The sequence below is a fragment of the Vicugna pacos genome, chromosome 5 (genome assembly GCF_048564905.1).
Source record: "Vicugna pacos chromosome 5, VicPac4, whole genome shotgun sequence".
NCBI lineage: Eukaryota > Metazoa > Chordata > Mammalia > Artiodactyla > Camelidae > Vicugna > Vicugna pacos.
The window spans coordinates 15,508,685-15,525,845 of NC_132991.1; the positions used below are offsets into that span (position 1 = coordinate 15,508,685).

The 17,161-nt window shown below is 48.1% G+C and overlaps 1 protein-coding gene across 9 annotated transcripts in view; it reads left to right on the forward strand.

Moving 5' to 3' along the window:
* The window catches only part of MGAT5 (alpha-1,6-mannosylglycoprotein 6-beta-N-acetylglucosaminyltransferase), a 330,723-nt gene that overhangs the window by 238,743 nt on the left and 74,819 nt on the right, over positions 1–17,161 (forward strand). For all 9 annotated transcript variants that reach the window (XM_072960887.1, XM_072960885.1, XM_072960886.1 and 6 more), the window contains exon 11: positions 2,923–3,056. In XM_072960887.1, the coding sequence (XP_072816988.1) occupies positions 2,923–3,056 (134 nt within the window). The remainder of the gene's footprint in view (positions 1–2,922; positions 3,057–17,161) is intronic.

Consider the following 17,161-nt stretch of genomic DNA (forward strand, 5'->3'; position numbering starts at 1 on the left):
CCTTATAACATTATTTTCCTCTGAAGCAGATTTACCGCTACGATTCTCAGAGTCCAGAAAGTAAAATATTTGGACTCTGAAGCTGCATATTAGAATGCTTTAAGGAGCTTGGGCTCTGGAAACAGCTGGTCTGACTCTGAATCCCCACATTTGCCATTTCCTGGCATGTAAACTTGAGTAGTTTAAGTAATTTGCTCTGTGTTCTTATCTGTACAAACATGTTCTGTGGTGTCATGAAGGTGTAATGAAGTGGCTGCTATAAAGCACTCAGCACACAGAACACAAGTATCACCTTTTTTTTTTTCCTTTGGAATCATATTTTTTACCTCCTGGGATGGAGTGATTTCCAAAAGTACCAGATTTCCTGTGTCTCATTGCTGATGGGATTTCTTTGATTGGCCTTGAAAAGTAAATACCTTCTCTTTGAAACCAGCTGAAGTCTGGGTGCCCATCTGAAGGCCAGCTGAAAGACAGAGCCTGGCCTGAGGGTCGATCTCCACATCAGCTGATGTGTGTGGCTTTTGCTTTATTTTAAGCAACTTTAGGAATGCTTGTGCTGAGACCAGAGCTCTGGGTGGGGATGTCACCAACCAGGCACCCAGCTGCTGGTCGGCTCCTTGGAGGCATCACACATCTGAATCACCTGTCTGGCCAGTCTCAGCTGAGCATCCTTCCGTGTTGCAGATACTCAGTGTCCTGTGACAGGTTCATGGTGGCCTGGGAGGGGACATGGAGGGTCTGCCCGGTGCTGGTGAAACGTGGCAGACTTCTTCTGAAGTCTCACCTGAGCTTCTTAAACTGCACCTGCCAGTCGTCGGTCCCCAAGTTAAGACCTGCAGATTGGAGAGAGGAGTTGAAAGAAGGTGTGTGGATGAAAACTTACAGGAGAGCTTGTATGTGTAATTCATTCTTCATACAGTGTCCAAGTCGATTTAGTACCAAATTATAGTCATAAAATGATAAATGCGCAGCATTCCGCACAAGTTTTTTGAGTAAATTATTTACTTCCCCTCTCTTTCACTGTTCAAGCCATGGGGAACCTTTTATACAAAAATATAAACATATGAGTTCTTTTCTTTTTGGGTTTTGACGATCACTTTATTTTTCCAACCTGTTAAGATGCTGTAGATGCTAGATTATTTCATTCTTTAAGAAGGGCCCACCTAGAGACTAGATAACCGAACTGCGGGAACAAATATCCAAAGCGTGGAGCTTTCATCACCGCGTAAGTTTTCTGAAAATAAAAAAACCACGATCTCAAAGTTTAAAGTGTCAGATTCTATTTCAGAATTTTTGCGATTAACCCAAAGTCTCATACAAAGGGATACTTTAAGCAGCCTTCTCAACATTTCAGATGCAGGCAGGTTCTCTTCCCCTCCCCGATGCTTTTTCCAATCCCCTCCTGCCAGCTCCTCACAAAGGGAAAAAAAGCAACCATTGCCTCTTGTTGGCAGTGGAATGTATTCAGTAATTTGCTTCCCAGCCAACTACAGCCATGGCCATTGCCTCTGGGCACTTGTTCAAAAACGCAGAAATGAAGTACCATATTGGCCAGACTGCACACAACTCCCCAGTCACAACGCTGTTATCTCCTCGTTCTGCCACCTCCATTAGGCTGCGGCCTGGGAGACCGGATGGTGATGAGGAGTATTTATGCAGCTCGTTCCTGTCCTCGGTTCAGGGCCCCCTGCCCTCTCCCGTTCATCTTCCTGTGGGTGCATGAAGGGGCCGGGACCTTGAGATTCCCTAGAGCATCTTAAAGGCTGCTCTGCCCACTTCCCGCCTGGGAGAGGCTCCTGAGGGCTGAGGACACAGAAGCAAGACAAAGGAACCACCTTTGTCCGTTTGTCCATGCCCCACCTGTGAATGAGTAGTGTGGGAGCAACGATGTACGGATTTTACTGAATATCGAGTAGTTCTCCATTGAAGTTATTTTTAACTGTTCTATTCAGGTCAGTGTCAAACCCAGCAGTTGCTTCACATCATATTGTGGGCCTCTGCAGGGCCATCTCCTGCGAAGCAGATTTCTCTGGACTGGTGACTGTATGGGAGGGGGGGTCTCTGGCTCACCAAGAGAGCCTTGTTTTCTGACGGCTGCCTTCTGATGACATTACTTTGTAAGACTGTAGACAAAGGAGACAAAAGTTTGAGGAGGGTGTGGGGTTGCTTTCTCCCTTGGTCAAAGTGTTAGAGACGTTTTGGAACTCAGATGATGAGTGGTCCAGAGAGTGCCTTTTCTCTTCCGGAATAGTCTCTCCTGGAGACCAGACATGATTCTTTGTGGTGGTTGGCTTTTGTGGGGTGGTTCACGTCCCAGTGAACTTCATCTTTTCTCCTGTCTTAGTCTCATCCATCCATTCAGTATGGCCCCAGAATCACATCTTCCACGAGTGAGTGATTCTTAGAGAAGGTGCAGGGTTGGGGTGATATTACTTGGTTTTGCCCCCAAATCCACTTTGACCCACCTGGATGGGGAACACGGCTCGAGTCAGATGAGACCGTGTGGGGCCCAGTGGAGAACTACTGATGCAGCCCTGCTCCCTGTGGATTTCGGGCCACCAGCTGGTAAAACCTAGTGAGGACATTTTTGTCAGGAGATAGTAGCTTTGCACTGAAGATGCCGGAAGGAAGGGAGGGCCCAGCTGAATGGCTTTTAAACAGAGGTACTCTCCACTGGAAACAGCAGGATTTGGTTCAGGGTTGGCTTTGGGTTAATCCATCCTGGGGAGGATTCTTCTCCTATGAAGGTTTCTGCTGGGGCCGGGTGGGAGCTGGCACTCCCTTGCCCTCCCCAGTTAAGAAAGAGCATTAAAATGAAAACATTTAATTATGTGCAAGATGGCTTGTGTTAAATTTGTAATTACTGTTGTTTCTCCTGGCTGATTCAATCCTAACCACCCTGTCCCTTCCTCTCCACATCAGCTCATACCCCAGACAACAGCTTCCTGGGATTCGTGGTTGAGCAGCACCTGAACTCCAGCGACATCCACCACATTAACGAAATCAAAAGGCAGAACCAGTCCCTGGTGTATGGCAAAGTGGATAGCTTCTGGAAGGTGAGTCAGCCTGTGCATCTCTCTCTCTGAAAAGAAGCTCATTTGGGTAATTTAATTTAACTTTGATCTGGAGAGTAATCAAGCCAAGTGCCCACGGCTTAATGGGGTCTGCTTAGAAGTAAACAAGGGTAGGCAGGGATTGGGCCAGTCAGCGCCTGGGTGTCTCATAAAGGCTGTACCTGTACAGAGGCTGCACAGCAGAGCCCCTCACTCTGTGCCCATTCGAAGTGACACGTTACAGCTTCTCTCTCATCCTGTGCTTGCTTCCGGAAGCCAGGGCCCCACAGGGGCTGGAGGCCTTTCTGGAACAAGGCATTGCACAGAGGGACTCTTTGCCAAGTGACTCATTTCCTCTGCCTTCTGTTAAATGGTTTGTAAAGGTAGACAGCTCCCTTTGCCGGGGGAGGGCAGTGGCCCTCACATCCTCTTGGCTGTGATCAGTCCTGTGGTCAGTACTCGCAGTGGTCGGTACTCAACTCACCAGGAAAGAAAGATGCCTGCTTGGACTGACCACGGGCACTTTGACTGGGGACATCTTGGACGAAGCAACATTCTTGGCCCTGGGCCAAGGCCAAGGTTTGCATAAAAGCGTTGGACCATCAGGCCCTGGAGGGCCTCTTGGTCCTCCTGGATGATTTCCAGGGCACATCTAGGGAAGGTGCAACAAAAGAGGAACCCAACTGGGGTGTGACCTGTTGACATGACATGCAAATCTGCCTTCATATGCTAATGTTGTGATGTTTTTGGAGGATGTGTTTGTATGAGATGGAATGGTCTCCAGGACTTCAAAAAATGTGCCTCTTCTCAAACATTGCAGTTAATTAGTTCCTGGAATGATCAAGAACTGTGGTCTCATGTTTCCATGTCACCTTTACTAAGACAGTTAGAAATCTGACCGCTGAGGGTGCACAAGCAATGAGCAGGTAAAGGATCCCCTGCTCTTGGTTTTCTGACCCCATGTTCAGAAAAGGAAAGGCAGTGTCACCCCATCGTCAGTTCTAGAATGCTAATTTTGCGGCAGGGACCACACATTAGCCTATTTCCAGGGAAGCTGATTTATTTCCAGATAACTGTCTTTGCTTAAAAAAAAAAAAAACAGCTAGAACTCGGTCCTAATTTAATACAGTGGTTTTCCACTGAGGACAGTTTCATCTCCCCAGGGGACATCTGGCAATGTCTGGGGACAGTTTTGGTTGTCACAACTGAGGGGAGGTAGCCCTCACATCTAGTGCGTAGAGGTCAGGGATGTGCTAGACATCCAACCCTGCGCAGGACAGTCCCACGACAAAGAAGTATCTGGCACAAAATGTCAGTGGTACCGAGGCTGGTAATAAATAAGATTTATTTTCTAATTTGTTATTCCACGTTTTCTCTCAAGTAAAATAAAATCAGTCGGGATGATAAATTGTTATTTAAGATGTTCCCATGAATTGATACGTCTTGGCTTCTTTTGTGTCGAAATCTACCCTGTGTGAATAGAGCATTTTTCAGTTGATGTTCAGGCTGCCGTGGCTGGAAAGGGCACGTTGGGCGTTCTCATTCTCAGATCCGCTGTTGGATCAAGTGAATGGATCAAGGCACTGGTTTTAGGAAGACGTGGGCTCCTTAAAAAAAAAAAAAATCAACATAACTCCCTTCTCCCCCAGTACCTGCTCAAAAAAGTAGTTTCCATGTCTTCGTGGACTTGACCTTGAAATTATACACTTTTGTCTTGGAACAAGGTGCAACTTCTTCCTAGGTAGAAATTTTTCAGTTTCCCTGGGAAAACAAACTGATAAATTGGTTCTGAAAGCTTTTAAGTCACCGTTTTTTGGTCAGAGTAATACTCCACTAAAAGGAAGATTTCCTTGATGCCAGTCAGAATCCCAAAAGTGACAACCATGTTGGCCCAAGTGAGTTGGGGTGTGATATGGAAATTCCTCTGAAACTAGGCAGGCGACCTGACCTGCATGCTGGGCATCACCCAGATGTTACAAAACACTGAGCAGCATTGTGTCTCTGTTAGAATTCGTTTGAGTACCAAAAACTGGGGTGTTCCGTTTTAATACACTATTATTATCCAGCATTCTTTGATGAGAAAGTCCCCCAAAGATGTAAAAGGCCGTGAAGTTTTCACATAAATTTGGGACATCGTTTCAGATTTCTGAACACAGCAAATTATGTGAGAGTTGAGTTTTTTTCCTAAAACTTCCCCATCCCGCAGTACCTAGTGGATGTGCACGGAAAACAGGTGCCCCGTTAAGTGTGATGTTTCCAGGGTCGCGGTCAGCACCGACTTCAGCCAGCAGGACTAGGACGTCTTGTGTATTGATTTTCCCACCCGTTGCCCCATTCTCTCCCCTCACCCGACCTCCTTTGCCTCAGACATCTTTGGGTAGGATAGCAACACCATCAGTCCTGGGACGGTTAGGCTTGCCATGAGGGCGTGTGGGTTTTGGACCAGATGAATTGGGAGGTCCTCCCTCATCCTCAGACTCTAGAAATTCTGAAGATAGCTGCCGTGCTATCACTGCAACTCCATGTCCTCCCCCCAACTCTTGAGGGAATCCCACCTACAGAGACACGTGGATGAGGAAGGCCACCCCGTGAGTCCTCCACCCTTGGCCAATTGGTTCAGGAGGTGGTCCTCCAACCCAAGGCAGTCCAGCTCACATCCGTCATGCTGGCTCAGAAAGCCAAGCTGGATCAATGGAATTCTTCACTTGGCATTGCGAAACAGAGCGGCAGTGAGCTACGGGGACAGAAATCAAAATGATGTGTCCAGAGTTGTAATGAGGCCATGGCAGAAGCCTTCCAGGAGCCCAGGGATGAGGAAGCAGGATTGATCTGGAAAGGGAGGTGGCGCTGTCGAGAGGACGATGGAGCTGAGCCACAGGGAGGAGAGGTGCCACCATGAGAGATGTGGGGTGCTTTGGAGGGGCTAGATAGGAGTGCAGACAGACAGACAGACAGAAACCCTCCATGCAACCTGGAGAGAAAGGAAAAGCAGCTGCTGGAGTCCCTGGAAACATTCTTGTTCCAAATCATACATCCCTTTATCACACTCTGTTCCCTTGCAGTATCCTGAGTTGTTTCTGTTCCTTGTAGTCATGTGAAGTATGTCTTCTGAAATATGTCTTCCTTGCTTTCCAAATGCCTACTAAGAAATACAGTCTGTTAGAAATACAGGCTCAGCAGGAAAGGGCTATCTCTTCAACTCCTCCCACCAGCCCCCAGTTCATGGGCGAGGTACCCTGTGGTCTTGTCCTGATGTCATAATACACAGTGGAGAGGTGCCTGGGAGAGAGGACCTTGCTGTCTGACTCCAGAATCCCAAAGATGCCAATTTGAGAAGTATGGCCCAAGACCCTTAGTATCAACCAAGACTGTGTACAGTCTAATCTCAAATACAAATCTCTTTCTTAGCCTAAGAGCCCACCATTCTAGGTTCTTGACAGTGTGGTCATTAGCGTCAGCTAACACGTGTGCCTGTAAGAAGAGCTCTGTCCACTGTGGCTGAATTCAAAGTCCTTCAGCAGCCTATTGCCTCAATTCATCAGGGAATGAAAACTTAAGACAATTTGGTAAAAATAAGAGATTTTGAAAATTGGCATTAGAAATGAAAATTAATTGGAATCTTGCTAAACTGTACTATTTATTTCCATGTTCCTTTAAAAATCATATCCTGAGCACAACTGAATCTTCTGTGGATTCAGCATATGATGTTCTTGATACTCCTTGATACACAATTGCAGCCAAAGTAAATGTCCTAAAGAGCTTGCTCTGAGCCCCTCCAGGGAATAAGCGTAGCCTCTGGACCGCGAGCTGGGGTTCACACGTTAGCCTGCGGTTCGCCAGCCTGAGAGGTAATTAACTGCTCTGAGCCTTACATGGCTGACCTGTGACACGGGAGCAGTAACAGCTCCCGTGTAGAGCAGGGCTTCTCAGCTTTAGTGGTACGCGTGAGATACTTGGGGTCTTGGTAGAAAATGCTGGTGCTGACCCAGACCATCTGGGGCGGGGCCAAGACCCTGCATTTCTCACAAGCACCTGGATGATGCTGGGGGTGCTGTTGATCAAAGCACAGGCCTCGGGATCTCTGGGATCCTGTAGAGTGCTTGGCCCTGAGTCGCTGGCAGATCAGTGAATAAATAATTCCTTTTTCCTCTTTACTTTTGCCTTCCTGCTACTCCTGTCAGACTGCCTGCTGTCATGTGACTTTTTATCATTGGTAGTGCCTGATTCCAGTCACCTGCCAGGCTCCCTCCCCATGAAGCACATTTGGAGACGTTGCTACTGCTGGTCTCTGGTGCCTGGCCCCTTAGAGAGGGGCACATCTGGTCCGCAGTGGCCTCTGAGAGGAGGCGAGAGGCCCGGTGTCTTCTTCCTCGTCACCTGCTGTCTTAGTTTGTACAGTCGGCGTAGTGGTCAGGAACGCAGGCTCGGCGCCAGATGGCTGGGCTCAAGTCCTGCCTGTCCCGCCTCTGCCTGACCTGGAGCAAGTTGCTCAACTTCACGGGGCCTCGTTTTTCACGGGGGTGACGATCGAGTCTCTGTAGTGCTTAAATGGGGTAATATATGCGAAGTGTTTAGAAAATGGCCTGGTACAGAGTAAGTCTAAACGTTTGCTACTGTCATAAATGTCATTATTGGGATCAGATAGGAAACAGAGTTGATAGGGATGTGAGACTGGGGGCAGGGGGTATGGCGGGTGGCAAGGTAGAGCCTGTGGGAAACTGGCAAACAAGCCTGTTCAAAGATGCTCAGATTCCAGTTTTTGAACTATGTCAGTGGTTGGCAAACTCTGACTCAGGGGCCAAATCTGCTTTTGTAAATTAAGTTTTATTGGCACACAGCCACACCTGGATTGGTTGTGACAACCAACATCCGTTGTCTGGGGCTGCTTTTGCTCGAAAGTGGCCTAATTGTATAGCTGTGAAAGGCACTGTATGACCAGCAAAGCCTGAAATTTGTATTTTCTGGACCTTGACGGAAAAACTTTACTGACCCCTGAACTCCACCACGTCCCACGTAAACCAGGTCTCTCTTGGAGGGCACCTTTGGCCGACAGTCCCAGGCATGGATTTCATCAGAGGCCTTTTGAGCTTGTTTTGGGGTTCTTGGTTATGTTCCGTATGACTGAGGCTGATGGGTAAGCAATACATGGAAAAGGAAGTGTGAGATGTTATTAAAATCTCTGCTATTGTAAAGACAAGGCTCCCGCCTTGAGCCTGGCTTCTGTTAGTAGCAGGAATTCAGCGGCAGCTACCGCTTATTCAGTAACTAACGCATTGGTAATAGCGAGGGCCTGATTTTAGTGTGGTGTTTACACTTCTCTGAGCCTCTCACAGCCATCATTTAGGGAGGTGCGTGGTGACTCCTGAGGAAGCCAGAGCAGCTATTACCTCCTTCACCGTCCTGGTTTCCAGAGGAGAAACCGGCTCAAGGAGATGGAAGGACTTGGCCAAGGTTCTACTGCACATGGTCTGACAAATCCAGAACCAGGATCAAGCTCCTGACCTCCCCTTTCAGAAACCTGCCTCCTTGGCGCCACTTGCTGGAGGAGCTGTTTCTCTGCCGCACCCCTGGAGGGTGAGTCTGTGTTTAGAGCAGGATTCAGAAGCTAGGAAGCAAGGTCTGCGAGCATGACTTACGTGCCCAGAAGGAGCCCTGGGCAGATACTGCTGTAACAGGTCACCCGTCGCTCGCGGGTGCTCAGCGCACACGTTGAGGGCATCAGCAGCAGCCTCGCAGCCAGCTCTGCACAGAGTAAATACGCCTGATTTGAGCTCTTCAAATTGTTCCTGGCTCCAGACCCCAGCGCCTGGCTCGCCCTAGCCCTAGACGGCCTGGCAGCAACCAAAGTCAACCGGTCTCAACTGAATTTGGAAAGCTCCTTTTTATCTAGATCTCAAAGACTGTGGTTTTAAAGCATCCCCTAAAATGACACGTAGCCCACAGGCCTCAGAGCAGGGAGCAGGACGATTTTTTTCACTTGTAATATGGTTTTATTATCACACTTCAATTATGAAATAATGAAATTTCCCAACAAATATCCTGCGAAACTACCATTTTTTCCAACAAAAATGGTACACAAATGTGGCTGCTCCTCATATTCAATGTTTACCCCGTATTTGAGTTTCTGATGAATCAACTATATGTTGGAATTCTGAGGCATCTCCTGGTTACACTAGGCAGTGCATTAGAAAAGAGATAATAGTGCAGTTAGTCTCTAATAATCTTTTGAGCATCTCTGTAGTTAACAACCACTGAAGAAGAAAGTGCAAATGTGCAAATGAGACAGAACAAAAGCAGTTTCTAGACCTGTAGTGTGTAGTAGAGGATACAAACCCATAGCCTTGCAGAAATGTGATACTTCCTGCCCTTCTTAATCCATTCTCCACACGGCAGCAGCCGGCAAGATCGTTTTCAGAATTGAGTTGTGTTCCTCCTTTTCTCAAAAACTCTCCGATGGCTTCATTTTAAACTTACAGCACGTTACATTTCCGGTGAAATCCAGTCTCGAATTTAAATAACTGAAAATAAATCTTAGAAGTCTCTAGACTGGGTGACTTCTGAGTCTCAGATAGAATGCCATCCTAAAAACTATGTGATTATCTACCTCACTAATTTGGTTGACTTGGGCTTTGTTTAAATTAATGCAAAATTGAAAATGGGAGTAGTTTGGAGAAATGCCGTTCTATTTCGTCACAGGAGTGAACTGCTCTTAGTGTGTTGTTTTAATGAACTGCCAAAGACCTTTGTCATCAAAGACTATACTTAAATCCTTGAACAGAACACATTTTTGTAAGTAAATTAAACCTTGTCATCCTGTCCTTTAAAGTACTTGGCCAGACTTTTCTTCCCAGATAAGGTGGAGATAAACCAGATATATTTAACCGAACCTTAAGTCAAATTTGCCTATGCATTTTGAAATACAAAATTGGAATCTTTTTGAAATTTTTCTGGAAAATTTACTGCAATCACAGCTTTCGGTTCTGGTTCCAACCAGAAGAGCATTCAGAAGCATCCCTGTATCTCCCTCAGTTTATTCCTCTTTTTGGGGGGAGGGGGAGTCGATCAGAAAAGACTCCTGCATGACTGTACTTACGGGAAGCAGGGGGCACATTGCTTTTCCCTGAGGAGGACTTCCGTGGACCCCTGCAGATGCAGCCCCTCCGGGCAGCCCTTGCCAAGCCTCGGTCACCTGTCCCTGCTATTCTGCCCGGCTCAGGACTTGGTACAGGACAAAGGTGGTCACCCCACACAGCTTTTTCCCACATTCAAGTGCACGTTTGGGGGATGGGGGAGGAACCAAGAAGAGAAGCCAAATGCAAAGAGAAACATCAGGCATGAATCACTGGCTTTTGAGATTTTTAAGGGCTACCGTCCAGGGGACTTAAGGATTTTCAGAAAAAGCCTTGGGTGAGTGCTGGCTGTACCCCACCCCAGGTGGCAACTGTCGTGAGCTCGTCTGTGTGAGGAGGGTGTGCAGGAAGGAACCCTGGTCTTGGAGCTCTCTGAGCCTTGGGGGCCTCTCCCCATCTCATCAGAGGCCTGTTCCCCGTGTCAGCCAGCTTTCTGCTTCCATCTTCAGCCCGTTGAGGTTTCCCTGTCCACTGGCAGAAGAGAGCATGTCCTCTCCATCATTCTTTGGGTTAAGCCCAGAAACGTTGATTGGAGACAGCCTGGAGCGGTTGGAGGAGCCCTGGGTGGGAAAGCAGATGCCCGGTTCTAATTTCAGCTGCACGGCTCGCTGGCTGCCTGTCCTTGGAATTCATTTGCCCTCCGGGTCTCACTTTCCTCATCTGTAAAATGAGGCAAAGGACTGGATGTTCTTTTCTTTTTTTCCCCAGAGTTCCATGACTGTATAATCTGAACTCCTTCTTGGCTGCCTCTAATTCTTTCAAGAGCAGGGGCAGGGGGAAAATGGCCCACAGGACAACTTTATGGGCCACCAGAAATAGGGCAGCGGGATGATAACTGGGCCAGGCCAGGCACAGAGTCCATAAAACTCCCCAACTGGGGAAAGGATGGGGTTGCTGGATTTAGCATTCGTGTGTGTAAAAGAGATTTTAGGAATTCATTGACAGTAAGCTTATGTGAATCAACAGTGTGGGGAGAGGCCAAGAGTGGGCAGTGGACCTTCAGTGGTAAAGAACGAAGGACCGGTAGGTCCCATCCATTTGGGGGCACCTAGCGCACTCCAGGGTCTGGCAGTGACTTCCTTCCTCTGGAAGACTTCCACCCGGAGGCTTGGGGTGCTAAGAGCATGGGCTGTCGAGCAGACTGGGTGGGGTTCCATCCTGGCTCTGCACTTGACTAGCTGTGTGATCGCAGGCAGGTACCTTAGGCTCCCTGTGCCTCTGTTTTCTCATCTAAAATGGGTAGTAATACTAGCACCTACTTTGGGGTTCTTACAGAGATCAGATGAGTGAATAAATACAAAGCTATGAAAACGATGCTTGGTATCATTAAGGTCTGTTCATTTTTGCTGTTATCATCTAGGCAGATTAGAGCCTTTTGATTAGAAGGTGTACAATGTGGGGAGACTCAGAGCCATGCTGTATGAAGACTGGTTGAAGACACTGGCCTGTCTGGCCAAGAAAACAGTGAGCTTGATTGAGGTTGCAGTGGGTGAGTGCGAACCCCGAAGGGGTAGCAAACAAATGAGGCATCAGATTGGGCCTGAGTGACCCCTAGAAGGACAGAAGATAGGCTGCTCCTGAACTTTCCAAGCTTTCAAGGAATATCAGATGAAGCATAACTCAACCATCAGCTCCGTCCAAAGAGAAGGCAGGCTACCTGGGAAGCCATTAATCCCCCATCGCTGCTGGCTGAAAGGACTTTGGCAGGGTTTTGGGAGCGGTGTCACTGCTGCCAGGGGATGTTGAGTTGCCTGGCAACCAGAGAGGATGCGTTTCTGGAAGGCGGATGGGAAGGGGCAAGAGGAAGGGAGACAGGAGAGGGACTCCAAGGAGGGAACACCCACACCGCCACCATTTTTGTTTAGCCAGCACAGTATTTTTTTTTAATTGGGAAATTTGCCGTTTGGGAATGTTCATCTGAAAAGTCAGAATCCCCAGTTTCTCTTGAAAATATAGGGGGTGTGGCCAGTTGGACTCTCATTCCTCACTAGCCAAAGAGTGGCTGGGGCCGAGTGGTGGGCTGTCCCCATTATGGGTTCAGGGTTGTTGTGGGGACGACAGTCCTTTGGGGCCATGTGTAACCCCCATGACCTACTGGACCGCCACAGGTATTTGAGGTTGTGACGTTGCACTAGGGAGGCCAGGCAGGAGCCACCACTTTTGACTCGAGCTCTCGGGGAACAGGTTTCCCCTGGAGAGAGCGAAGTGACAGAAGGAACTTTAGATGGAAGTCTGTCAAGTTTCGAGGCTTAAGGGAAGTTTTGAGAGGCTGTCTTCAGCCTGTGGCTCCAACAGGAAGCCCAGGTTCTTGAAATCTGTCTGTGAGACTTTGCCTTTTTCTCCTTGTCAGGGCCCAGCCCTGATACGCCCGCTGCCAGGGCGGCTTCTGCCAAGTTGTCTTGTGGTTGAAGCAAAGGTTCCTCTCCAGGGCGCTGGGAAGACTTCTTGGCCGTGATTCTGGACCTGGGACTCGGAGCCTGTAGGCGGACTGCTCTTGCGTAATTTAATAAAGTCTTCAGATTCCTTCCCACCTGGGAGTAAAAACCTTTCTTCAGGACCCAACTGAAAGAGCCTCCCGCGGCTCTCATTTCAAGCAGCAGCTCTGTTGTAGGTCTGTGCAGGGACCTGGCCTGGTTCTCCAGAGAAGCATTGCTTTAGGAGGGGTTTGGCTGAAATGACTTCCAACCTACGTTCCAAGGAAACACAGGGAAGCTTAAGTTGATGCTTAGAATCTAGGTCAGTGTTAAACAAACTTGATCGTACGTGCCACCTGGGAGTCGGTTCCACAGCCAGCTGAAAGGAGCCCTCCACAGCCTCATCTCATCCCAGTCTCCAGGGAAGGGACCTGGGAAATGTATGTTGCTCCCAGCGATTCTTTTAAACAGGGAAGTTTGAGAAACACTATACTAGGTAGTCAGAGGGCTCCTAGATCAGTAAAACCTCAGTCACTTCCTTTCCATGCCTGGTGGATGGTTGCCGCACAGCCGGGAACCACCCTGTGCAGTGGAAGACACGTGTGTGCCCTGGTTTTACCAGCTGCATCCCGCCCTCCTAGCCCCAGGCCCATCCCCCAAGGACCCGCCCTCTTATTTCCCTGTGATAGCCAATCACCTGAAGCCATGCCAGGGTGCAGTCAGCTGGTACCCATTCCAGTGAAGTCTCTTTCAACCTGGTGATTCAAATACGAATTTGTAGGAATTTGAGAGGTACAGAGAACTTCCACACAGCCTCATGAAGTGTGTGTCAGTTTTATAGGTGATGAAACAAAGCCTCGGAGACGTTTAGAAGAAGCTAATCCACCTTGAGGTAGTCTTCTTGTTGCTGTTCCTTTTGCTGCAACATGTACCTTTGAGGGGTCGCCAACAGTCCGAAGGTGTGAATGATGAATGGTGGAATTTCAGACCTTGCTGCAGGTGGTTAGGGAGGCATTTGAGGGCGTAGAGGAGGAGAGTAGTTTTCTTGGTGCCCCTCAGGAGAACCACCATCCAGTGGCCTAGTCTGTTGGTGACTGGCAGCCCTCCCAGAGGCATAAACAGCTACATGGAAATTACTGGAGCTGGGAGAAGAAAATGTATCAAAGTGTTGTGGGTGAAAAGAGGCCCCTTGTGCTCAGCAGAGGGTCTCCTACAAAAGCCAGGACTGGCTTGCGTAGCAGCAGGCTGAGGCAGCCAGCCACCACCCCGAGGGTGGAGTGCTTCTGGAAGGTTCCGAGCCACTGCCTGCCCGCTCTAATAACACTGGGAGGAGTTCATTTGTAGCTCTTAGTAAACACAGCTGTTGTGGTTGTAATTTGCCTCAAGGCTTTTTACTATTACTCCAATCCTAACGGTTTGGCAACCCATCTGGGAAAAGTGGGGTTTAGGGAGGGGAAAAGAACTTGCTGCCTGAGAGCCAAGAGAAGAGCAGCGGCTGTCTGTGAGCAGAAGCCACTGAGTGAGTCCCAGCGCGTGGAAGCCATGCTCCACGGAGGACAAGGAGGATGAGGAGGAGGAGGAGGAGGACGCAGCTGCATCCCAGGGAGTGGCCAGCGGGTCTCAGGTTCCCATGTGCTGGGCTGCACAGGGAGAAACCAGAGAGCCATGCTGAGAGGAGTTATAAAAGCGTTGCACAATTGTTCCCTTCAAGTGAAGAAAGGGTTAAGATCGTTCTTGAGTGGAGAGACATAATGCCTGTGAATTTATGACAGTCGGAACAGCACGCCTTCCTGAATGTGAGGAAGCGCAGATTTACAAGGACAACTGAGATAGCATACTGATGATATTTCCCCCAAACAGAACATTATTTAAGCACAGCTTATAGAAAAATTGTTTTGAATGAGAATTCTAGCCATCGTTCGAGTTCTTCCAAAAGCACAGTCACAACTAGAGGGGGCGCACCTGTACTCAGCCACGCCGCGCAGAAGCTGGTTGGGCCAGGAGGACACACTGAGAAATGCGGACTTACTGAGGGACAGAGGCAGAGCTGGCCGGTGGTCCCACACACCTGCTGGCAGTGTCTCAGCCCAGCCGAAGTTGTACTATCCCAGGAGACTTGAGAGGTGTAGAGAGATTGCCCAGGAAGTTGCCACCATCCCAGTTTAAAGAAGGCTTCCTGAGGGGGAGGAGAACTTGGATGTCTTTGGTTCAGGAATGCAGATCCCTGAGGCTGCCTGGCTTCGTACTGGGAGAATGAAGTTTATTTTCTTGCTGGAGAGGAGCTCGGACACACCTAAAAGAGCTCGCCTTGCATCATCCCTTCCTTGCTTAGAAACTCAGCAAAGAAAACAAACTCATGGCAGTAGAAGGAAATAAAAGTGTGGATCTCTGGCTGTTTCTTGGAGAAAGCAAAAGCCAGAAAGAAGTATGATTAAAATGAGTTTAGAGGCAATTCAGATTATAAAGCCAAAAATGAGAGTCAAAGAATCTGAGTGTGTTGGACCGGTTGGAGGAAATTTGACCTCTTCCTGGTGCTGTTTGCACGGCCGCAGGGCCCAGGTACATAAGGTGTCTGTGTGAGTTGGCACCCGGACAGCTTCCCACGCCAGTTGGAATCCTTGAGGAATCATTTTGGGTAAAAACTGAAACTGTAGGATTCACCCTGTGTAACCTTCTGCATCAACACAAAGCCAAGTCCTTGAGACTTTGAAACAGACCCCGGAAGGACAGAGCTGGTTGATAGAGTTTTATAGTGAAAATACAGATTGGGAGCATCTTTTACAATGTAGAGTGATTTCTGGAAGCAGAATTCACTATTTTATTACAAGAAGAGGTATTATGACCTTGAGAAACCGTGATCAACCAATAGAGAAGATAGTTTTGAGATAATATGTATCTGCCTCAAATCGTATTTAGCATCTATATACAATTTCATACTTAAATAAAAATCATATAAGCAGCATATGCTCATAAAATCTGGCTGTGCAGCCCTGAGTACTGAATGAATCCACCTGTACTCAAAATAACTCAGGACTCGCCCCTCAAGGATCCTGGTCCAGCCTCAGGGACAGCTGAGCTCCAGGGACACGGGAGTTATCCCTGGTCAATTGGAATTTTTACAGCTGGCTGGCCTTTGCTTCCTCCTTCTCTGATTCTCTGATTCTGTTTTTAACTAGTTTGAGCTCCTCGGAGAGGTGGTGATGATTATGGCTAATATCTGAGCACCTCCTGTGTGCCAGGCATGATCTTCACAATAGCTCTGTCAAGTCAGTACTGCTATTAAACCCATTTTCCGGAGCAGCTGAGGCAGAGGCTGAGGTCCCACAGGTAGTAAATGGCTGAGTCAAGATCTGGATGGTAGACTGCAGCCACTACCCTGGACCCCTCCCAGCGAAGGGACTTTTTCTGTAACTTCTCCTTTTTCTCCTACCCAGCCCCTCAAATCCCAGGAGCCTGAATATATATCCATGATGGCATGGGATAGATTTCAGGAAAAGTTCTGGAGTATTCTGGGTGGGAACTTAAAATCCTGTGTATAGAACCGAGGAACTGAACTGGTGAAACCGTTTGGCTTTGTCCCAAATCTCAAGACGTCTCAAGACGAAATCTGTCTGTTTTCATTATATTTTAAACATTCGTCATAGAACCGGTTATTAGGAACGTACTTGGACCTACAGGACCTATCAGGACTTGCAAAGACACATCTGCCCTCAGGGAGCTGGGAGAGACAAATACTGACCTGGCCAAGTGAAAAAGTGGGGGAAATTCAAAAATAAAGTTAAAAACTAGGTGGAAGGACACAAATGAGCCCAAATGGCTTTTGAAGGTGTCAGGACTTTAAGGATGAGAATGAGGCTGGCATGAGTGATGGTCCATGTGTGGGTGGGGGTGATAAGGTTCTCATCTTTTATACTTAGTCTCTTATTTACCCTTGGCAAAGTCAGATTTAACAGGCCCTTCAGCCATCTGTAGAGCCCTGGAGGCGGGCACAGCAATTACGAGCATGGGCTTCAGAGACAGAGAAGGATTTGTGTCCAGGCTCTGCAGCTTACTCATTGTGCATTCTTTCACCTGACACTTAACTAATCTAAGCCTCAGTGTTCCCAGCTGTAAAATGGAGAGAGTAATTGTGCACAACTCACAGGGATTGCTTGAGGTCATCTGTGTGCATGAAAACATTTAGTAGCTTCCTGGCATATAGTAATTGCTTCATAAATATCAACGTGACGATGTTGTGACTGTTGGTGGGGCACTCGGGCTCTGGGGTGACGGGATGATTCCTGAGTCCTTTCCACTCTGCATCCTCACTCTCGTGTGAACTCACCTGGCTTCCAGCCTCTTGCTCACCTCATCTGCAGGTCCGCCTTTCTCTCTCTCTTTCTCTGTCCTCTTTCCTCTCTCCCCTCCTCATCTTCCTCCTTTTCTCATGCTTCTCTTGACCCTTTCTCCCTATTTTTAGGTTTTAGCCTATTAACTACAGTTTGATGAAACAGTTGAGAAGTATCTGCTCGCAGAAATGCATGTGCGTTTGTTCTGAGTATTTTATTATCGTGTGATGACTTGC